The sequence below is a fragment of the Vipera ursinii genome (assembly GCF_947247035.1).
Source record: "Vipera ursinii genome assembly, chromosome: 3".
Classification (NCBI taxonomy): domain Eukaryota; kingdom Metazoa; phylum Chordata; class Lepidosauria; order Squamata; family Viperidae; genus Vipera; species Vipera ursinii.
This window is the reverse complement of record NC_139516.1, coordinates 92360224-92384767: the sequence shown is the minus strand read 5'-3', so window position 1 is coordinate 92384767 and position 24544 is coordinate 92360224. Positions and strand designations below refer to the sequence as shown.

Genomic DNA, 24544 nt, shown 5'->3' with positions numbered 1-24544 from the left:
TCTCACTTAGCAACAGAAATTTTGGTCATAAGTCAAGGACTACCTGTAAGGGTGTGCATCATTCTAACAATACTGTGACATATTACACATGTCTGTGCAAAGTATAGAGGTACATGCTCTGAATGGGATTCTCTAAATAATTAGTGTGCTCTTTTGACTACCATGGATCTTACAATTTCTCCAGAGTTTACTAGTGGAACCCATAATCTTTTTTAAAAAAGGTGTTCAGAGAGATACATTATATATATAATCTGCTTCTCCATATAAGTTAGACTAAGTAGAGTGCAATCAAAAGATAGACATGAAGAAGCAATAATTAACTTTTAATTACTAGGCACCCAGAGTAAATGCGGTGTACTGGATAATGTATTGCACTGGCAATGGGAGAGGCAGTTTCTGTTCTCTTTCAGCTATAGAAGTTCACCAGGTGAAGCTAGGCCAATCCCTTTTAGCCCAAATACCTGTCAGAATTATTGAAATGGAGAAGAATCAGGACAAGGGAATATTATGTATTACCAATAAAGGAGAATATTTGTAGCTCAGGGTTAAAATGAGGGGTCCTTTGTGCTCTCTGAGCTTGCTTGTTTACTTGCAGATGTTTCATTACCTCACTAGGTACCGGTAATATCATTAGTGCTAGTAAGGAGTGTTGTTTGCTATCTGTTTATATTCTAGTGACTTGCCCATCTGGGTGGGTGGGGGCAGTCTTAGGAATTCTTTGGTTGAACTGTTTACTAATGGCTCTGTGGCAGCTTCTTGATTGGGGTGTTGCTTACTTGATCTTGGTCTGAAGTTGACCTTGGAGCTAATTTATGCTGATCTGAGTGCTGATTACTGGTGGAGCGGTCCGGGAGTCTTTTATGTCACCTCCAGCTCCAGAGTGGAAAGTGGCATTTAAGTCTTATAAATAAAATAGAAGTATAATGAAAAAAGGAGCATTTAATCTATTCTAGATGATCAAACTGATGCTCCAATTTCCTATGCAACTTCTATATTGGTCTAGTATAGAAGTACTCTAATATGATAAGGTTACTGCCCTTGAAATAAGTTTGAATATTCGTATTTGGTTTCAGTTTGGCAGCTGTATTTATTTTTGGAATTATCCATGGAGACATTTAGAATTTTTATAGTACAGCAGACTTAATAATTACTCATTTTATCTCTGGGTTGGATATGATATGTTTATATCCTAAGAATGATATATAGCTTGGATCTTAGATGCTTAACCTTGTTCCCTCTCTGTGAGTTACTAACTCACAACATATAATACAGCAGCAGCATGTTATATTGCCAAATGATACAAGTAAATCTTTTTCGGTGACTCTAAATAGGACTCAAAGTACAAAATATGCTGAAAATTGATGGTACTTCAAACTTACTTGTCTACTGAATGTGTGTGTTTAAATTTATTAGAGTTTTTTTCCCTTTTTTCAGGATCTCAAGGTAATGTATATAACATTCCCTCCTCCTTTCCCCCCCCACAACAAACATCGTGTGAAGCACCCTAGATTACATCAGGGGTGGGGAACGATGACCCTTTTATGACTTGTGGACTTCAACTCCCAGAATTCCTGAGCCAGCCATGGCTCAGGAATTCTGGGAGTTGAAGTCCACAAGTCATAAAGGTGCCATCGTTCCCCATCTCTGGATTACATAGGGAGTTTCCATTGCAGAGGATGGACTTCATACTAGATCTAGGCCCTAATTTGGACCTTAACCCAGTGTTTCTCAACCTTGACAACTTTAAGATGTGCAGACTTCCAGGTGCTGCCTGGGGGATTCTGGGATTTGAAACCCACAAATATTAACATTGCTAAGGTTGAGAAACACCACCTTAACCATTACAATACTAGTCTCGAACAAGTGTTGGATACCCTGTAGATAAATTATAGATAGTGCTTCCTTATTTCTGTGTATCTTTACATTTGGATCAATCCTAGTAGTATGTAGTATATTGAAAAATAGACTGTGTACTGTAGATTTCTCTAAATTTTTGTTTTTGAAATTTCCTACCAGTTCCCTGTTTTAAATCGCAGGGGGGTACGTTGCTTTTAGAAATGGATGAATGGAGGGGATAATATAATTAAAATATAAATTAAGATGAAAGAAAAAAAATACCTCAATTAATTTTATTCGCCTTTGCAAGCGATTCGGCATGGCTGTTCAAAGACCTTTGTTTGTTTTTGCACTTGGGAACATTTTGTACTATATAGAGCAGACGCATAAGGGAACTCTAGCAGCATCAGCACAGGAAAGGAGCTCAATTGAAGGTTACAAGGTTGAGGCAGAAAGAGACTGGAGTTGCATCGCATCTGGAGAGCGCCACTCCTAAAAGGAAAATAGCAAAGCTGTCCTGTATTACAGTAATTTTTGTAATGCAAACCTTGATCTTCTTTATGCCACAGCATCTTTGCGAAAGTAGGAGGTTTGGGCCGTCCTTCTATAATCAAGACTTAGTCTTTCTGTGGTCACTGCCTTCTGGAATACTAATCACTTCATGATGTTATCTTCTTATGTCTGAAATCAGCAGGGCTGATAATCATAAACAGCATTATATTTATGGTGAGCTAGATTGCCCAAACCGCTACTTTAAACTGCTTATCAACTTTATATCCTGACTTCAAAGCTTTCTGGAATAGAGGCAAAATCAGCACACAGCATTCATTTACTAAATTTAGTATTGACTTCCTCTTAGTAAACTCTGAACTTGAAGTTAGAGCTTTTTCATAAATCCCTTCATGCTGTAAAGAAACATACTGTAAAAGTGCCATTTTTTAACAGTATTGTGTGCAGGTAAAAATGGAAATACTGAAATATTGTAAGCCTCTTTGTACATCTACGCAACACTGACAAATAGCACTGATGATGTTACCTAGTTGACTAATGAAATCTTTGTAAGGAAACAGCCAAGCTTATAGAGCACCAAGGACACCACATTGACATATGTACAAAAAGGGGCAGAAGTTCCATATCACTGCCAAGACCCCCATTTTGATTTTGATTTTTTTTGCTTTCTGGATTCACAATGCTACATAAGGTTTTCTTGAAACAAAAAAAAAATGTTACTGTTTTGTTGGGATGATATTTTTTTCAGTTATTGCAACCAGTCAGAGATATTTGGAAAGGAAGATGGTGCTGGTAGAGTTTAAAGAAACCCTTCTCCAACTTCGTTCTGTCATGTATAGTTTGTTTCTTCATATTTCCAGGCTGAAGAGCTGAATTGGCAAGCCATAAAGTTAACAAGTAGGCCTTGTTTCCACAGCTGTCCTGTTCTTACTGAAGTAACTACACTGTTTCTATATTATATCACTTCTGACACAGACTCATAGAATTCTCCTCCCTACAGAATAAACCAGCATGTTAGGGAACTTATTATTGATGTAGTATCTTTACATAGGACCTTTATTTATTTGATGGAATTAGTTTTATATGAACCCCCATTTTTTTCTGAAGCTGCTATAACCTAGGAGTTTATAATTTGAATTTAAAGTAGGCTTTTATTCAAGACTTTTTAATTCTTGAAAGAAGTGGAAAAGTAACTCCAATAGATTGTGGTTTTATGGGGAAAGAGAGAGAAAGAGTAAGAGTTTGTAAGAGAAGTCTATTTTGAAGTTATCTCCTCCTGCCACCAATATATACTTTTATTAAAGATGTTTAAGTTGTGGACAGAATTCAGTTGAAACCTCTGCTGGTTTCATATTTTGTAATTCGTATTCTTGCAAATCTTGTATTTATTCTATATATATTATAATTTCTGCCTCTGAATCCTCTCATCCCAATTTTAAAAATTGCTAAATTTGTAAATAATATTTTATTTAATATCTTCATCAGAATCTTCTGCTCTAAATATCAAACAAAATTCCTTCACTCTCAATTCTAGTGCAGCCAGATTATCTAGTTCTCTTTCAAACTCTCTCTAACTTCTGTCTTACTCTTGAGAATTTCTACCTTGTGATTAATTTGTTTTACAGACACTTGTTTTACAGAGCTTTTCATTTTTTAAACTTTATTTCATCTGCTCTTTCATCTTTAAAAATATCATTGATTCTTTATTCAAAAACTATGAATTTAGTATTGCTAAGTATTGATAAGTGATTTAGTCAATTTAATATCAAATGATTCAACTAACTTATTATCCAGCTTTAATTTTTTTAAAAGTTTAGAAATACAAATATAAAAATAACTAAGAGTACAAAACGGCAAGAAAAATAGTGCAGAGAAAAAGAAAAATATAATAAAGAAAATAAGAAAGATATATAAAAACATGACTTCCTCCTCCCTCTAGACAAGTACAGACAATTACAGTAACTTATCACTTTCTCTGATATTTCACTAAAAGTTCTCTTCTTCCCATATCTCACCTCTTATCAACAGACATATTTCTTACATCCATTCCTGGTTAAGCTTTTTGTCAATTTTTAAAAACCTTTTATTTCCCTTTGTAATCCAGAAAGAATGTTAACTCACCAAGTGGAATTTTTTTTGTCCTGCTGCTCAGAAAATCTCTTTTTTAGCTGTAAATTAATTACGCCCAAAGTTTTGTCTCCATATGCACTGTATTATGACTGTGAACATGATTTAAATCCTTCAGATCCCAGTCACTTAATTCAAAGCCAACCAAAAAATCTTAGTCTCTGCTGACTTTCAAAAGGAGCATCCGTCTAGACTACAAGCAGACGATCTCACAAATTCTTCTTTATCCCACTGGCCAAAATTCACCATCTGGTAGCCAGTTTACCCAACGTCATTCCAACTTATCCAGAGAGATCTAGTTCACCATGAATCCTGCCCGGAAGCTTGAAGCTATCTTTTCCCACTATTGTACAACCACCAAAATTACCAAATTATTACTTTCTAAGGAACAAAAAGAAGGGATTAAATCTTGGCAAATTTTGCAGATAATCTGAATGTTTTGCTTAGCGGAATTTAGATATTGATGCTGATACTAGAGCAATTATGAAGTCATTTTAATGTATTATGGCTATTTAGAACAGATTATGTACTTGTTCTGAGAATTAGACTGTCATTTTTAACTTGAGGCATGCATGTTTTTTTTCCAGAAAATGTACCAGATGAGCTTCGGGAACCATTTTATACAGATCAGTATGACCAGGAACATATTAAGCCTCCTGTGGTTAATTTGCTGCTATCTGCAGAACTTTACTGTCGTGCGGGAAGTCTCATCCTTAAGAGCGATGCTGCCAAGCCTCTTCTGGGTCATGATGCTGTTATCCAAGCTTTGGCACAAAAAGGCCTCTATGTTACCGACCAGGAGAAACTGGTAACAGAGAGAGACTTGCACAAGAAACCTATTCAGATGGTGAGTGTTGGGATTTCTATGTTAGTTCTTGTTTGTTCCTTGCAGTATTAGTGCTCTTAGCAGCACTACAGGGGCTTTTTTTCCAGTTTCAATAAATTGGCAAGTAAAATATCATAAACTGAAGAAACTAAATAGCTACAGAGTTGAAGAGATGAATAATATAGCTCTTCTCTATTGCCCCTAATATAGTGGTGGGATTCAAATACTTGAACAACTGGTTCTCTGCGTGGACACCACTTCTGGAAGTTTGTTCTGAGCGTGGGAGGTCTGGGAGAGGCCTCCCAGGCTCAGAACGGACTTCTGGAAGTGGCGGAAGTGTCCACACACTTCCGGTGGCCCATTCTGCGCCTGGGAGGTCTCCCCGGCTAAGAAGGGACTTCCGGAAGTGATGTCCACTCACTTCCGGTGGGCCATTCTGGGCCTGGGAGGCCTCCCCAGCTCGGAATGGACTTCTGGAAGTGGCATCCATGCACTTCCGACAATCCGTTCTGAGCCTTGCAAAAAAGCGCTAGGCATCAGCTGATTTGCTGAAGTCAACAAAAAAATAGCTAGCAGGTCTACCGAAGCTGAAGCTGAATCCCACCACTGCCCTAATAGCTTGAATTATTCTAGTTCAGAAAATCTTGATAACTGAAAAGATGGGTGTTTTACATATTTAAGACCTTTGTCTTGCTTATACATATTTGGATTCAAATTTAATAAGAATAGTCAGTGCAATTAAATCAGCAAGACAATTTGGGCATGACTGAATGACTTAAATGAATCTATTCTAAGTCTGTATCTGATTCCTCATGGTTTCCTGTTTTGATTAAAACAGTGTAACTTACCTGTCCATATAGGCCTGTTCATTTATACTTTGATTAAAAAATGTTGAAATGGCTTTGCATGTTTTATTTAAATTTTGAGTTGGAAGCTGTTGGTATCCAATAACTATTTTAAAGAGGCTATTCAGTCTGAATATTGCAGTTGTACGTAACTGCATGGAAACGTAGAAGTACAAAAACAGTGGAAATATTATTTCAATGATTTTTCTGATACTGTCACTCAGGTATTTGGCAAGTCCTTACCCTAAAATTAGCATCTGTTTAGCTGATTGTACAGTGTAGGATTAGAGTCAGTATTATAGCAGATACCTAGTATTCTACTCTGAATCTTGGGTGAAGGGATAGCAGTATTGTGCAGTACTGTTGTTTTTAAACTGATTATTGTATTGTGTAATTCAGTTGATGTAATCTGGATTTTTAGTGACAGAAAGGGTGAATGTCAAGTTGGAGTTTTTAAAATCCAGAATTTAGTCCCAAAATGTTTGATAGCTGTTTTAAGCTTTCCTATCCAGTGTGCAGTTGCAAGAAAAAGTTGAGCAAATTTGTTATATTTTCTGCTTCGCACAGGATAACAAGTGCCCCCAATTAGCTGGCACAGAAGGTAGCAAGGGACCATTGCCAACATTCTTTGCAGTGCTCAATAATTCTGTACCCAGCATAGTTGTTTGGGAGAATAGTTATGAGAAAAGTTTTTTGGTGGTGGAGAGAGAGGAGGGGAGAGAGAGGGGGGAGGGGGAGAGAGGGAGGGCTAGAAGGAGGGAGAGAGAGGAGGGAGAGAGAGACACACACTGTGGCTTAGAATAATTGAACAACTCTCCCATCAAAAACTTTTTACTAAGATTTTTGGTAGGAATGCAAGGAATTATGAACATAAGCATAAACCGATACAAATGGATCATGAGGAAAACGCATGCCTACCATAAAACCCAAATGAAGCCACCTGCTCAGGTAATAATCTGTCAAAATGATAGATTAGGGAGAAAAGCAACCCTATGAAACAAACCTTGGTCCATAAGGGATTGTTTAGGACATTTGAAGCATAGGAAGACAGGGAAAAGGGCAAGAATACTTCATTTTGAATTCTGGAATTGAGAGAAACGTATCACAGGCTTTTCTCTCTTTACCTTGCTATACCTCCCACTTCTACAGCATTTTGATACAGCTATTATACCATTTTTATACATGAACGAACTATAACTCAATAGGACAATGCAAACAAAGGAACTTGTAGAAATAATGGCAGAAGGAAACTCCTGATGAACTTTGGTGATCAAGGGATTGAACCATTAGAAGCCCTGATGGTGCAGTGGTTAAAATGCAGTATTGCAAGCTAACTCTGCCCACAGCCTTCCGTTCTTCCAAGGTTAAAGCTATATAGCATAAATGTAAAAAAAAATACAGATACAAAATTTCATAACAAAAAATGGCTGAAATATTTCTGTCTGTCTGATTATGTTTTTATTAATTGTCAGAGAAATTTGGCTTTAGCTACCTAATTGAAATATTTTTCTCATGCTATTAATTACATTTTTGGCAATTTAAAAGAGGTCTCTTGCTTCTTGGTATCAGGAAAATTGAACTCCTTAAAATGTTCTCTTCTGAAGCTGAAGCTCAAGCAACTATTCACTGAATTATAGGATAGATATAAGTTTAACAATTTCATGTTACAGTATAAGCCTGTACGATGTAATTATAGTTGTGTCTGTATTATGGTCACTGACTAGACTATATTTTTCTGTGCAATAAAGTAGCCGTAGTTAACAAGTAAGAAAACTATTCAATATATAATGTAATTGTTTACATGTATGTGTTAAAAAATTTTAAAGGCTTATAATCTTCCTATTTGGAGAGTGGATTGCCTGGAATTCAAAGCTAGCTTCCTTTAAGATAAATAAAAACAATTCATTTTTATGACAATTGGCGAATTTCTTTTCAAGAGTGCTTGAATTTAACCTCCCTTTATTCCCGCAGTGTGCTTGTCTTATGAATTGAGGTTAATACTTTGTTTCAGATAGTTCACATCTCTAAGGGCCAAGTGATAAACGGAACAGAACCTCTTCCAGCTGCCAGAGGTACATTAGGACAAGTTACATTTACTGTTGAAAATTGTTATATTCCTCCTCCAGTTCAGATGAGGAATGGTTAACAACAATAACAACAACAACAACAACAACGTTGGAAGGGACCTTGGAGGTCATCTAGTCCAACCCCTTGCTCAGGCAGGAAACCCTATCATTCCAGACAAATGGCTGTCCAGTCTCTTCTTAGAAACTTCCAGCGTTGGAGCATTCACTGCTTCTGAAGGCAGGTTGTTCCCCTGATTAATTGTTCTAACTGTCAGGAAATTTCTCCTTAGTTCTAGGTTGCTTCTCTCTTTGGTTAGTTTCCATCCGTTGCTTCTTGTCCTGCCTTCAGGTGCTTTGAAGGATAGCTTGACTCCCTCTTCTTTTTGGCAACCGCTGAGATATTGGAACACTGCTATCATGTCATCCCTAGTTCTTCTCTTCATTAAACTAGACATACCCAATTGCAGCAACCATTCCTTATATATTTTAGCCTCCAGTCCCCTAATCATCTTTGTTGCTCTTCTCTGTACTCTTTCTAGAGTCCCAACATCTTTTTTACAACATGGTGACCAAAACTGGATGCAGTATTCCAAGTGTGGCCTTACCAAGGCATTGTGAAGTGGTATTAATATTTCTCGTGATCTTGATTCTATCCCTCTATTAATGCAGCCTAGCACTGTGTTGGCTTTTTTGGCAACTGTAGCACATTGCTGGCTCATATTGGAGTGATTGTCCACTAGAGCTCCAACATCCCTCTCACAGTTGCTGCTATTGAGCATGGTACCACCTATACTATGCCTGTGCATTTGGTTTTTCTTGCCTAAATGTAGAACCTTACTTTTTTCACCATTTAATTTCATTTTGTTAGATAGCGCCCAAAGTTCAAGTCTGTCAAGATCCTTCTGTATCTTAAGCCTGTCTTCTGGAGTGTTGGCTATTCTTGCCAGCTTGATGTCATCTGCAAATTTGATGAGTTCCCCGGCTATCCCCTCATCCAAATCATTGATGAAGATGTGAAGAGCCCTGGGGCACCCCACTACACACTTCCCTCCATGTGGATGCAGTTCCATTGAGGACCACACGCAGAATACGGCTGGTTAGCCAGCTACAAATCCATCTGGTGGTGATGCTGACTAACCCACATTTTTCTATCTTGTCAAGTAGTAGGTTGTGGTCTACTTTATCAAATGCCTTACTGAGGTCCAAGTAAATTATATCCACAGCATTCCTCTGGTCCACTAATTTTGTTACCTTGTCAAAGAATGTAATAATATTTGTCTGGCATGACCTATGTTTGACAAACCCATGTTGGCTTTTGGTAATGACTTTGTTTGCCTCTAGGTGTTTGCTGATTCGTTGCTTGATTATCTTTTCCAAGATCTTCCCAGGTACTGAGGTCAGGCTGATAGGACTGTAATTTCCTGGATCCATTTTTTCGCTTTTTTGAAGATGGGAACTACAGCAGCTCTTTTCCTGTCCCCTGGTAGTTCCTCAGTGCTCCAGGGTTTTGAAAGATACAGTTCAGTGGTTCTGAGATCACATCTGCCAGTTCCTTCAGAACCTTGGGGTGTAATCCATCTGGTCCTGGTGATTTGAACTCACCTAGGCTAAACAGGTGCTCACTTATCATTTTCTTGCCTATCTTAACTTGTGTTTCTATTCTGTTTTTTATGGTACTGTTTTTGATAGGTTGGACTGTTTTTTCTCTTTGTGTAAATAAGCAAATAAGCAAAAAAAAAGTTGTAGGTCTTCTGAAATAAAATTGTTATATTCCTCCTCCAGTTCAGATGAGGAATTGTTAATAAGCAAAAACAAAAGTTGTAGGACTTCCAATATATGAGCATATTTATGGTATTAAGAACCCTTCATTCACTGCAGCTTTTTCAAATCAGCTGCAATGTTAATTTTCAGATTCCACAGAAGTCTTTTTTATATTAAATTGCTAATCTAATAAAGAGAAGTTTCAGCATGCCAAGGGGATAATACCATCCCAATCTTGTGAGCTGCTCTTGAATTTTTGTCCAGTTGCTCAGCTTTCCTTTTTGTCCAGTGGCCAGTCCTTAACTGGCCTGCCATAATCTCTATTCACTAGATGGGAAGGTGAGGTCTAGCTATCAAATCTGTTTCAGTCCAGATAATCACCTTGGGCAAGGTCTGTATTATAATTAGGATGGAAGGAACTAGATGTTTTGCCATAGCAAGTATTTTTTTCACTTGTAAACTGTTAATGCATTTTTGTAATGTAAGATCCCACTGAGACACCCTATCCCAGAAATGTCAAACACAAGGCCCGGGGGCCGGATCCGGCCTGCGAAGTAGTTTCATGTGGCCCGCGAAGCCATCCTGGAAACAGTGAGGGAACGGCCCCCACTGCCTTGGCCCTGGCCCAGAGGCCCTCCTTTTGCCAGAGACCCTCAGATCTGTCCCACTCCTGCCCAGGCCCCCATAGGCACCCTTGATGCGAATGATGTAGAGCTGGCCAGTAGGCCATACACACTCTAGCCACACCCACCCAGTAGGCCACGCCCACCCTGGCCATACTCACCCGGCCCCCTGAGGGCAACCGCAATGCTGATGCGGCCTTCAATGAAATTGAGTTTGACACCCCTGCCCTATCCCAATGGACTATTAAAAGCAAATCTGAGACAGTTTCAGGGCTGTTTGTTTATTTATTGACATTTCATAATATTCCAGTTAAAATATAAATACAACTAAGTATATGTTGCTTTTCTATTCCAACCAAACCTATTTTGAAGAGAATATATGCTCTCTCTGGTGGCTGCTTGGAGCTGCCTTTTCAGGAAAGAGTCTAAAATATTATAGAGATAGAGAAAATACCTTGTAATAAAAAGGTATTTCAGAATTAATTTTAAAGGAAAGAAATATATGTTTCAAATGAATGTTATAAAAACAAGGAAGGGTAAATGTGCAATGTTATTCTACAGATGCCATTACCTGGATATACAGATATATAAAAATGCCCAGTACTTTTCAAATTACAATTTGAGATAGCGCTAATAGAACGAATAGCCTATGGAATGCTATTAATAATTTTAAATTCTAAATAGTAGGCCCCTATTAAAAAATATGTACATTTCCCCAATCAAGGAATTCTGTCTAAGGCAGGGGTCCCCAATCCCAGGGCCACAGCCCTCTACTACAGAGGTCCCCTCAAGGGACCTTTTCTGTGGAGAAAAGTTTTTCCGCGGACCAGAGTGTGTGGGGGTTTGGGGGCTTTGCTTGTTTGTGCAGACCGGTTGCTGGCATGCCACGGACCAGTACCAGTCCATGGACCTGGGATCTACAGAGCTGTGCGAGTGATGGGCAGGCGCACGAAGCTCCACTCTCTGCTAGCATGAGTGGAGCTTTACGTGCAAGCACCTTTGCTCAAGCAGAATTCCATGCATGAGCACAAGTGTCCTTCATTCATGCCAGAAGCTCCAGTGCTGCTGTGTATGCGTGTGCCTGCCACTCACGCACACAGTGTTGGGCCGGGCTGTCAAGGTGGAAAGTTTGGGGACCGCTGGACTACGATATTTTTTGGAATCATGACTTGTTGAAAAACATTTTTTATTTTAAAGTTCAGTTTTTCCAAAACATCAGAGTAATGGGTTAGGACGCTGAGCTTGTCGATCAGAAGGTCGGCAGTTTGGCGGGTCGAATCCCGAGTGCCGTGTAACAGAGTGAGCGCCTGTTACTCGTCCCAGCTTCTGCCAACCTAGCAGTTCAAAAGCACGTAAAAATGCAAGTAGAAAAATAGGGACCACTACGGTGGGAAGGTAACAGCGTTCCGTGCACCTTTGGCATGTAGTCATGCCGGCCACATGACCACGGAGACGTCCTCGGACAAGCGCTGGCTCTTCAGCTTTGAAACGGAGATGAGCACCGGCCCCTAGAGTCAGAAACGACTAGCACGCATGTGCGGGGGAACCTTTACCTTTATGGCAATATGTGATACGGTATATATGTAGGTTCACGCTGTAATGAAGCAGTTGTTGGTGATTTTTTTTTTCTTAATGAGAGAAAACAATTCTGTGGTTCACATTTCTGGAGATCTGGTAATTATAATGTTATGGTAGTTGTTCATTTGACAGGGTTGAAATGTTAGTTTAATGAATTTGTGTTGGGGGCGGAATAATAGTATAAATATTTTGAGTGCTTTATTTAACATTTGCTTGTGTGAGAGAGAAAGAGCATACAGCTGAGTGAATTGTTGCTTACATACTGCATTGTATTTGTACATGTTGTATTTGTCCTTGACTTATGACTGCTGATTTAAGAACAGCCCAGAATCATGATGGCCATGAAGTGTGTGCTTTTTAGCCCATAAAGCATTTCCAGCCATGCTTGGCAATCTGTTTGCAACTGTTTGGTAATAACCAGTTGCCAAATGCCCTGTAATCATGCAATCTCTATGATAGTCTTCTCTGTTGACTTCCCCAGAAAGTTAGTGGGAAAGAGAATGGAAAGCTGAAAGTTGCTGCTGCCTGCTGCAAAGCTGAGATGCGCTCCTGGCAGGCAATCCCTTGAGAGCTAAAGGGCTGCCTGCCAGCAAGAACTCTTAGTTTCACATGGAGTTGAAATTTCCCCTTCCCCCCATGGCAGGCAGCCCTTTGAGAACGAAAAGGCTGCCTGCTTGATGGGACTTCCTCCAATTGGCTGAAAAAACGGAGTTCAGATCCTGAACTTCTGAGCATTGCTTCCTGTAGCCCTTCAGAGGGATTCCCCTTTGCAGATGGAGGGAATTTAACTCAAAAGGCAGCAATTCCTCTCTGTCTGCTTAATCACCTGAAAAGATGTAAGCCGCCCTGAGTCTTCGGAGAAGGGCGGGATATAAATGGAATTAAAATAAATAAAAATAAAAAATAATGATTGCAACTGAGAGTGCTGAAATTGCAATCATTGGGTGAAGCAGTCATTTCACTCAGTCCTGTCCCAGTTGTGCTCATCAGTCAAGGACTAGAAAAGCAACAAAGATGATGAAGGATCTGGAGGCTAAACCATAGGATGAACAGTTGAGGGAACTAGGTATGTCTAGCCTATTGAAGAAAAAGATTAGGGGTGACATAGGTTTTTTCAGAACTTGAAAGGGGAGAAGAGGGGATTGACTTATTCTTTAAAGCACCTGAAGGCAGGACAAGAAGTAATGGGTGAAAGCCTGTTGAAGAGAGATTCAGCCTAGAAGTAAGAAATTTTCTGACAGTGAGAACAATTAATCAGTGGAATAACTTGCAGCCCAAAGTTGTGGGTGCTCCATCACTGGAGGCTTTCAAAAATAGACTGGACTTCTATGTGACTGGGATAGCGTAAGGCTCCTGCTTTGATCAGGGGGTTGGACCAGAAGACCTCTGAGTTCCTTTTCAGCCCTCTGCTTCTATGTTCTATGTATAGCCTACAGCTATTCAAAATAATTCTCTGCCTGTATACTAAGCCAGTGTTAATCAATAAAGTCTTGAACTCATAACTGCAGTTATACACCTGTGTAGTGACATACCTATGTAGTGTTTAAAGGTGGAACACATAGGTTTCATCCTATGGCATGAAATTTGTATTGATTCTGTGGAGGAAGTCCATTGAAGACTGTTCCTTGACTTCAGAACATCTGTGACTGGACTCTAACATCTTATCTTTTCAAAGGATAGTTTGTAAATACGAACCTTAATCAAACAAGGCCAACATGAACATAAAAAATAAACAATGATAAATCTCTTGATCAAAACAGATTACTTGCATGTGCATCCTCATTTCATGTATTTAATGCAATTCTACATGTGTAACTTCACTTTATCATCATATTCCTTACCGGTCAATTTTTAGAGAGAAGCAGTAAGAAACAAGCTTGAACTCTGTATAAAAAGCTGTCTAGTTACTATTTTTATCCCTTCAACTAAATATGTTGTCCTCACTCACATAAACCCTCTTTGTTGTAAACTTAAAATATTTCTAAATGCCTAAATAACAATAAGGCCATATTTATTGATTCTATTCTTATCTTTGTGGCTGGCATTTTAAAATACCGATTTTAAGTAAATTTAAAATTAAGTTTTGTCTGTGAAACTTGTCTTGTAGGCTCAGGTGGGGGTCAGGGTTTATATAACAAAATGCACTTAGAATTGCTTTGTCTGAAGACCTATTTCAGTTTGTACACCTCCTTCTCCCACTAAATTCAGTGGGAATTATTTCTAGGAGACAAACATAGCATTGTAGTCTAAGGGAATGAATCAGGGAGTCCAAAATGTTTTAATATTTTGTCATTTGATAAATTGAACTAAAGAAAATAAACTTCATAAAATTATAGACTTTAACATAAGAGTTGGCCACAAATATTTTGATATAAGTAGTCCTTGACTTATGACCACAAAATTTCTGTTGCTAAGCGAGACAGTTAAGTGAATTTTGCCCCATTTTATTACCTTTCTAGCTATAGTTGTTAAGTGAATCACTTCAGTTGTTAAGTGAATCTGGCTTCCTCATTGACTTTGTTTGCCAGAATTTCATAAAAGGTGATCACATGACTGCAACCTTCATAAATATGAGTCAGTTGCTAAGCATCCAAATTTTGATCACATGACCATGGGGATGCTGCAATGGTTGTAAATGTGAAAAACAGTCATTACTCACTTTTTCCAGTGCTGTTATAACTTTGAATAGTCACTGAATGAACTGTTGTAAGTTGAGAACTACCTGTAATTGTATAGTTTGGCCTGTAATAATTGTGAAGTGTTTTTGTTCAAAACATGATAAGAGAAAGGGTTACACTAGTTAGGAAAAATCCAAATGACCCCTAGAATGCAGCTTTTTAGTCATTATTCAGATTTTTACAGCCCAGATATAGTAGCTTTAATGATACATGGTCTTCAGAAAGCCCTAAGCTATTTCTGGAATTAAAGTTTAAAGTCTTAAATGGACTTAAGAATTCAGCTGGCAAGCACTTTAGATCTGGGTCATGAACTTTAATTTTCCAGACATGACCTTTGCAATTACCCCAAAATTCAGAGAGTATATAAGATATAACCGGATAACTTTCTGGATACTGCAAATTCATGTCTTTTAAATTTTGGGTGGAGTGGGTGAACTTTTATCCCATTTATTTTTGTGTGCTTCTAGATCGGAATGTTATTGTAGATTATCTCATCTCAAATAAAAAGCACAAAACAATGATGGCTTTTAATAGCAACATTTAATTCTTATCCCTTCAGCAAAAAATCCACTTTCCTTTTAATAAAACTGCCCCTTAATTACGTTAAGCTTAGTAGTAGTCACTGATTAAATTATTCAGGGAAATTCATGCTGCAGCAAAAAATAAAGAATCGCTATAGTTTCCTCTGACATTACAAAAACCATGGTTACTGTGAGTAATGTTGTATTTAAAGTGGCTTTGTTTCCATGGAAATAGCTTCCAAGGTGAAAGGAAGACCGTCACTGTTGAATAATTGCCTCAGACATCTCTTTGGCATATGTTAGACATGGGCATCTAAGAGCTGGTGTTTTTTTTTTGTTTAGTCTTCTTGGGATTCTACAGATAGCAGTGAAGGGTGGAAATGTTTCTGGTTTTGAAGTGCAGAATAGGACCCATTCATGGCAGCCTTGCATGAAAACACACGAAGGAACAAGTACGCATTTTTCTGGCTTGGATATGACTAACGTATTATTGGGCACTTGAGCAGACTAATTTCATGTCTTTATCCGCAAACTATGTTATGCTGCAAATACATTTTGACACACCCACATACACACAGAATGAGTAAGTGAAAACACAAAAGAGAGGAAAGAAATATTACAATAGAATTCATCTCAGTATCCATTTTGCACATTTTCAAAGAATGCCAGGGGGAAAAAGACCTTTACTTGTATAGTGTATAGTAAGTGACCATTTGGATGACCATAAAAGAGTAAAGCTATGTACTGACTTTTGAGTTGTCTCTTATCATAACAAACCAGCATTCACAATATAATTTCACTAGCCATAGCATCTCACAATATCTCTCTGTTGATTTCCAGCAGTTTAACAGTAGAGCAGAAAAAGGCTGAGTAGATGCTGCTATATTTTCCTTTTCTTTCTTGAGAAAAGAAAAATAGAAATTGCTGAGTTTCATCTGATAATTGCTGTATCCAGGGCTTTTTTTCTCATAGAACGCCCAGAACGGAGTTCCGGCACCTTTTTTGGATGGAACCTTGTAGGGTAGGCAAGGTGGGTTGTATGACATTAGTGAGTTCCGGCACCTTTTTCTTTTACAAAAAAAGCACTGGCTGTATCCCCAAATAAGATTTATGGTATATGAAATTAGATTTCCATCCCATGGAAACACTGGCATCAATTCATCCCTTGTTAACATTCTGACCTGAAGAGAAGTTCATGGTAGAAACGTGTGAGCAAATATTGGAATTCCAGTACAAGAATTAGAAGGGAAGTAGAAGTAGCACCTTCTCATTTTTTAAATTGGAAAAAAGTTTGCCTTACTTGGACATTGTTTTCTAAATGTCTTGGCTCCATTTTTTATTTGATGCATTTGTAATGGACAAGATCCAAGCACGTTGTTAGAAATAAAAGAAAATATACAAATCACTTGGTTTCTCATAGATGTCTGCTCTGTAAACTCAGTACTCCCATAGAATGAGGACGGTGGTTTTTACCAATATTTAGTTATCTCTTCTTCAACCACTAGAAAGTCTTTAGCCTTATTCTAAAATATGAATACATTGTGCTAGGACCAACATGGATCGTGATAGGAAAAATGTGTGCACTGATTCTCAGGTTTTTTTTCTGAGTGCGATTCAGTATGCTGGTCATCATCTTGAAAGTCCTTCATGGCATTGGACCAGGTTACTTGTAGGACCACTTGACCCTGAGAGTATCTGTCCATTCCGCCATATTGGATAGAGTGGGCACATTCCATGTTCCTTCTCTGAAATACTGCCATCTAGTGGGGTGTCAGAAATAATCCTTTTTCTGTGGCAGCCTCTGCCCTGTCGAGCACTCTTCCCTGAGTTCTAGCAAGCTGCCACTTTCTCAGTCTTTGGGAAGTGCTGGGGTAAGATACAGTTGGGCCTGAAGATAGTGGTGTTGGTTGCATCAAAAAAAGGTTTTTGTTTTCAGTGTGTTTGGTTTTGTTACTGGCATGAGCTACTAAAAGTTGGGTCATTTAAGCTTAATGTGCATCTTTTAGATAAATAAGAAAATAATTCTAAGATTATTAAATGGATAACTGGACACATGAGTAGTTGAGTTTTTTTTAAAAAAAATGTTCAAGCATAGGAGAGAGATCTAAGCAATACAGTAGCTTTGTTTCTGGAAATAAACATCTGTACAATATTGTTTTCAGAAGAAGCTACCTATTCTGTTACATTGTTCTGGTACATGTTTAATTCCCATTTTGATCCAATGTTTTGTAAAACTTAAAACAGGTTCTGTACCATTTATTTTCTACTCCAATTGTCAGATTCCTTTGGGAAATAAATTCTTCTGGCTTCTTCTATCTTGGTATTCCACCCGCTAGTGAAAACATTATTGTCTTTGCAGAGTGCTCATTTGGCTATGATTGACACCTTAATGATGGCATATACTGTAGAAATGATCAGTGTGGAAAAAGTTATTGCATGTGTACAGCAGTATTCCTCCTTCTTCCAAGCTACAGACCTGCCCTATGACATAGAAGATGCGGTCATGTTCTGGATAAATAAGGTAAGCTTTTCATTTAACCATCATGGTGTTTTTAAAGGAAGGAAATAAAGGATGCAGCTTATCACTTACGTGAGGGTTACCTGATTGCTTTTTATTAGTGTCCTCTCAAGTTTCTAACTGAACAAAAATAATGTCAACTAATGTATGCCTCCCGTGCAGTTTGCTGGATTTCTAAATACCCTTAGACCAGGGGTGTCAAACTGCCAGCCCGTGGGCCGGATGCGTCATGTCGAAACTGCGCCCACCCCATTGCCGGCAATGGGGAAAAAAAGCTGCGATACATCACAACAGGTCACGTGACGTTGTGAGTTTGACACCCTTGCCTTAGACACTGGTGGGATTCAGCCGGTTCGCACCACTTTGGCAGAACCAGTAGCTAATTTTTTTTGTTGCCCAGGCCCAGAACAGACTTGCGAAAATGGCATCCACACAGAACTGGTTGTTCACATATTTGAATCCCACCACTGCCCTCAGACAGTAAGCTTTGGTCATATTTCTTTGCAATATTTGAATGCTAACCTGTAGCTTTCAACTAAAGTGCAAAGCTGTATAAAGGGGGAAAGAAAGACCTTGCACAAATATTGTTGCTCATTTTCCTGATTTGCAAAGTTATCTATTCTAATTCAGCCATTGTGATGTTAACAAAATTAAGTTGCTAAGCATAATAATCTATGGGATATAACGACAAAATACTTAGCTAGGGTTTATTTAGCCCAATTTTATGTTTCCTGAATCTTCACCAGGAACAAATGATGGCCATTATTTCTTAAAACAAGCCCTAATGTGATGCTATGATTTGAACTTAGTTTCTGAATCCTTTTTAAAATATGGTTCACAGTTATGTCTGACTTTCTGCTTTATCTAGGATACTAAACATTTACATATTCTGCCACAATAGAAAGAAAAACAAATTAAGAGACTCTTGTGTATATTAAAGACATTTACTAAATAACAAATGTGGAAAATACAGCTTTAAATAGGATACCATTGGTATTATATCATTCGAATGAAAAATGAAAAGTATCTGGCCTCTTCAGCAAAACACAATGATACCAGAATGACTATGCATACATGCATGATGTAAATGTTATGATTGCATGTGTGCACCAGCAGTTGTACAGTGATGTGCCTGACCTCCCCAGTGGTAGTTACCGATATTTTCTAAATCAGCAAAGGATGGTTTACTGACTTTTTTTCACACTTTAAGTGTTTTCACATTTAATGCTAATTAGTTCCTTAAAGTACTTAGCCAGTATTGGTGGTGCTTAACGTCAAGCAAAGGTTTAAGCCAGGGATCTTCAAACTTGGCCCTTTTATGACTCATAAAAGGGCCAAGTTTGAAGATCCCTGGTTTAAGCTCAGGGAGTTATAGATTTGGGTTTTTTTTAAAAAAACAACTCTATAGAATTGGGTAAAAAGCTTTATATGATCTGAAAGGAAATCAGACTAATTTTGGAGGAGGAAGTCTTGAGATTTCTCAAGGTGGTCAGGTAATTTGGTTACCTATGGTCAGGGGACATATTGGTTAAAGTCAAAGTTTTTTTTTAATTGCATGTTTGCCAGTAGTGGTATGAAGCATTCAGAGGGCAAAGGGCAAAGAGTCTTGTCTTTCAGTACACAAAATAGTCTCATGTTCTGTTTGAACAGCTAATGCATATAGGATAACTAATAGCTTAATGTAGTCAAGCAGTACCCTTGCTATTTTGGTGCTACTTTGAGATACTATTCAGATATTTAAAAAGGAAAGGCAGAAGGAAAACAGATAAGGAATTAGCAAAACAAACTGCAATTAGCTTGCTTACATGCAAGGTAGACCATAGTTTGCTCAGCAAACCATGAGCAAGTGGCCTAGTTTGTGTGTGTAGATCAAGCCTTATTCTTAATGACTAGTCAAATCCAGATCAGATCCAATATTTTCAAAAAGTCTGTATTCTTTCTGCATAGAAGTAGACGTAGTAGATATGTATGGCAATCATAATGCACAATTGTTCTCAAGTTGCTGAGATATGTGCTATTCATTTATTTTCTACCAAATCCTTCAGATGATGTAAACAGCAAGTATGGAAATAAATGATTAAATAGGCATTTGTTGATTTCTTGAATCAGTGCATTAGTAGTCCAAGTTCCACGTGTGGAAAACCAGTGCAAATATATTGCGTGTTCTGATGTGGTGCAAAGACAATATTAAAAAGGCAGCGTCTTCAGCCTTGTGCCCCCCAGATGTGTTGGACTTCATCTCCCCTAATCCATAACCAGAGCTGATGGAAATGCCAGCTAAGAATGGAAGGAGTAGAAGTCTTAACAATTACTAGTTAGGAAAAAGTCTGTCTTAAAGTGTCTATGCAATTTCAGAGTCACTTCTAAGTATTGCTAAGCTCAACTACTTTAAAGCTTTAAAGATTAAACTCATTTGGCCTTTTAAGACTCATTTGTACACTGGAAGAACACCAAGAAAATAAGAGAGACTTGTATTGCAAACAATTTTTAAAACCTTGGCTGAACTGTTTCAAAATTGCTCAGGGTAGAATAATTATACTAAGTAGACTATTATTTATATCTCAGCAAGAAATCAAAGTTTACTTAAGTCTAATTTTCTTTGCCCTTTTAGGCAAATGAACATTTAAAGGATATAATGGAACAGGAGCAGAAGCTAAAAGAGCAACATGGGGCAGAAACTCCAGGGGGTCAAAAGGTAGGTGTGCAAAATGCACTAGTTAAGAAACATTCAGAATAATTGCAACTACTGAGGGACTTCTCTTTTTAAAATACCTTCTAAGACATCATTAGCCAGTTTGGTGTAGTGGTTAAGGTGCTGATCTAGAAACCAGGAGACTGTGTGTTCTATTCCCACCTTAGACATGAAAGCTGGCTAGGTGACCTTGCGGCCAGTCATCTCTCTCTCTCAGCCCAGCCCACCTTACAGGGTTGTTGTTGTGGAGAAAATAGGAGAAGTGAGTATTATATACGTTTGTCATCATGAATTATTTAGAAAGTTAATAAAAACAGGATAAGAAATAAATAAATCAATCAAAATTTCGTTCATCCTTTAGATTTCCTTACAGTGCCTTTTTTGGAGGATATTCAGACATTTTTTGCTTTGGTACATTATACACTAAGAAATACAATATTAAAATAAAAAATAAAACAGTGATTAAAAGTAAAAGTAAGCACAGAAATCAGAAGTATATATGTGCATGTCCCCATAACATGCAAATACATGTTTGTCTTTAAGAAGAAATACGCAGACATTTTAAACATCCCCATTCAGTATTTCATCCCAAAATGATGTTTGTTCAGGTAAAGGTAGTGTTTTATGAATACCATCATTACTATAATGATTGATAAAAGTTAAGGTTTGATGCCTCTATCACTGTGCACTTTTTCCATGAAATTACTATTTAAGATAAGTAACTTCTAAGTAGCATACAGAGTAGGAATGTAATTTTTTAAAAACCTGTAATTTAAAAATACATTTTTACAAAAAGTGTATTACTTCAATTCCCAAACCAGGTACCTTGCAGTAGTGCTTTTCCTCAGTTCCCATCATCCTCAATCCAGGCTGGTTACTACAATTTATGTTATCCCAAAACAGAATTATAATCTAGCAAACTTCAAAGGTGGCCAAAAATATTAATTCTGATCATAATTTTACCATTGCAAAAATAAATGATGCAGAAAAATACCAGATTTATATCTGTCGAAGACTATGTATTTTATAGCTACCATCTTTATTCCAAATGACTGAATTCTTTCTTGGAAAAATTAAGTTATAGATCATAGTTAAGTTATTAAGTTAAGTTATAAATAAATAAAGAAAGAAAAATTATTTTTGCAGATATAATATTTTCTTTCAACTTTTTATTGTAAAAAAGATTTCTTTCATCATTTACACATACTTTTGCGTGAAAACCTTCTATTTACAGTAGTGGAAAGGGACTACGTTCAGTCTCTCCTTACATTTTTAAAAATTAACTGTTAGGGAAAGATATGCACCAAAAGATAACACATTATTCTCTCTTGTTTTATATAATTCCATCTGTTTTCTTTTTTGCACAGTTTTGTTAGGGAGTATCAAAGGAGTGGTATATATCATTTATTCATACAGATCTTAAATGCAAACGATCCAATGGCCCTTATTCAACTACTTGTTTGTTTTATTTTACTTCTCAAGGTATATAGCATATAGCATTATATAAAGTGAATTTAATTTTTAAGATCAGATGCTTATAAATGAACAACTGGATAGAACCAGAAATTTTTCTTCAAAGATATACCTTGTCATTTAAAGAGGGACTTATTGCTCCCATCTGTGTGTTTTATTTTGAAAACTTCATTGTGGGAAAGACACAGAGATTTTAAACCATTGTATTTCACATTAATAAACAAAAAGATTACTAACATCCTCTGTTTCATTATGAGTACATTCCTTCATGTGAGTTGTAGTTAAATCATGAAGCTTCTGACTAACAGTAGCATCTCATTTCATCTCACCAGGAATCACACCTACTAGATATAAGCTAGGAGTTTTAGGATTCAGGATTTTTAGGATTTTGAATTATGATTACTATTCTATTCTTTAATATTCAGGGGTTCCAAGCCCCAGTCTATGGACCGGTACTGGGCTGCGGCATGCCAGCAACCGGTCTGCACAAACAAGGAAAGCCCCATCCATGGGATGCAGGCAGCACATGAAACCACACACTCTCCAGTCCGTGGAAAAAACTTTCTCCACGGAACCAGTCCCTGGTGCCCAAAAGGTTGGGGACCTCTGTTCTAGCTTGTTCTAAATCTGATAATAATAGTTTCACTGATCAGATAAATCAAACCAACTACATAGATCGGTTAAAGACACATGTGTATGTGTGTGTGATGGCATAACAAGCCAAGATACAATCATTCATGTATGATCATAATGTGGAGCTATCCATGGTCATTAGAAATGCCAACAACTTCTATTATCTTGTAGTTCCTTATAATTTCTTGATAATAATACACCTTGGTTGGCTTATTCTACTGACTGTTATTTTAGTCATATGTCATATATGTGTAGCATCAGTCCTTTGCTCAGTCATGAATGTAATTTTCCAATGTAAACTTTGTTTTTGAGGTCCAGTGGTTGCTTAGCCTCAAGAGAAATCTTTTTTTCCCCTCCCATTTCATTCCATTTTTCTTGGTGTGGGACTAAGCAAGCTCTACTTTTCATTCCTTTCTGCATGCTAAATTGAGCCATTCCTAGCTATGCAACTGACACAATTAGGTTCTGCATCAGTTTTGCTAAAGTGATTGGTGTTATGTATTGGGCTCTTGAGGAATACCACGTGGGTTGCTGGAGCAGCTAACGGCTCTCCAGCAACCCAGACTACAAGTCTCCTGTGCTGCAGTTGGCTGTCTCCAGGCAATGATTGATTCAAACCTATTGGCTGCCGCCTAGGGGCTAAACTATATATTGCAGCTAGTTGCAGCCATTTCCCCAGTACAGTTTTTGCATGAAATAAACTACGAGTTACCCTGTACTCAGTCCCTCATTTTCATTCCTGTGCCAAAGAACCCGCTATTTAACAGTTGACATAGCTCGATAATTGCCCTGTCACTTCTCATGACTCTAGTCTCCTGTTTTGGCCCTTTTCTGCCCCAGCCCTCAGTTTGTTTTCATTATGAAGAATGGAAGTAAATTATTTGCTTCATTGAAGACTATAATTAATGACTCACAGCCAGTCAGATTTAGGAACTTCCATGAATTAAATTACTCCAGTTTATAGGTCCCTGCCCTCCCCCACTTCATTTCTCTGGTGTTAGATTTAGAGGATCACACTCTAGATTTAATCGTCACAAGGAGTTTTTATGCCTTAGCCTAGAAAAAACTATACAGCTGTTATTTCTGCAGCATTTTAAAGACAAATATTCTATCAAAAATGTACATTAGTTTCAAGTAAGCATAACCTCTACGTTGCCAATATTGATGATTGGTTTTTTTTCTTTAATGAGATGTAATAACATATTAAACCTTAAAATTTTATTGATAGATGATGGACAGATGGGTGGATAGATGAGATAGATAGATAGATAGATAGATAGATAGATAGATAGATAGATAGATAGATACTGTAGACATTATGGCCCATTTTTAGAGTACAAAAGAATAATTGTATGGAGTTGTATCAGGGATTGTGAAGTAATGCTGGTGAAGTATTTTAATAACATTTTATTTATTTTATTATTTACTTATTGAGTTTGTATGGTGCCAAATCCATTTAGATTCATGGAAATTTACAAAAAAATTAAAGCCATTAAAACATTTGTGGTAGAACATAACAGTTCAAACCAATAACATCTCATGGTAAACAATGTAAACATTAATATATCCACAGTAAATGGTAAAATGGCAAAGCTTCTACATCAACCTCTAGCATCATAAAATAAATTAATCATTGTTAAATAAAGAGAGTCTCATAATAGAACTACAGCCCCATAATTCATAGTCCACAGCTACCAGTTGGCACTTAACCACCAATCCACCGTCCAGAATAGACCAATCATCTCTGTTTTCTGGGAGACTCATTATAAGGGAGACTATTGTAATATCCAAAGGGAGACATTCTACCGACCATAGTAAAGAAAGGTGTTGTTGACTCTCTCTCCCTCATCTTATAGT

General features: G+C 37.5%; 1 protein-coding gene across 1 annotated transcript in view; it reads left to right on the top strand.

Annotated features, from left to right (window-relative positions):
* CAMSAP2 (calmodulin regulated spectrin associated protein family member 2) overlaps positions 1 to 24544 on the top strand; it is a gene marked incomplete at its 5' end in the record, with an annotated part of 71330 nt that overhangs the window by 9232 nt on the left and 37554 nt on the right. Inside the window, 3 exons of the mRNA XM_083358089.1 lie at positions 5061 to 5320; positions 17731 to 17892; positions 20501 to 20584. Coding sequence (XP_083214215.1) covers positions 5061 to 5320; positions 17731 to 17892; positions 20501 to 20584 — 506 coding nt within the window. The remainder of the gene's footprint in view (positions 1 to 5060; positions 5321 to 17730; positions 17893 to 20500; positions 20585 to 24544) is intronic.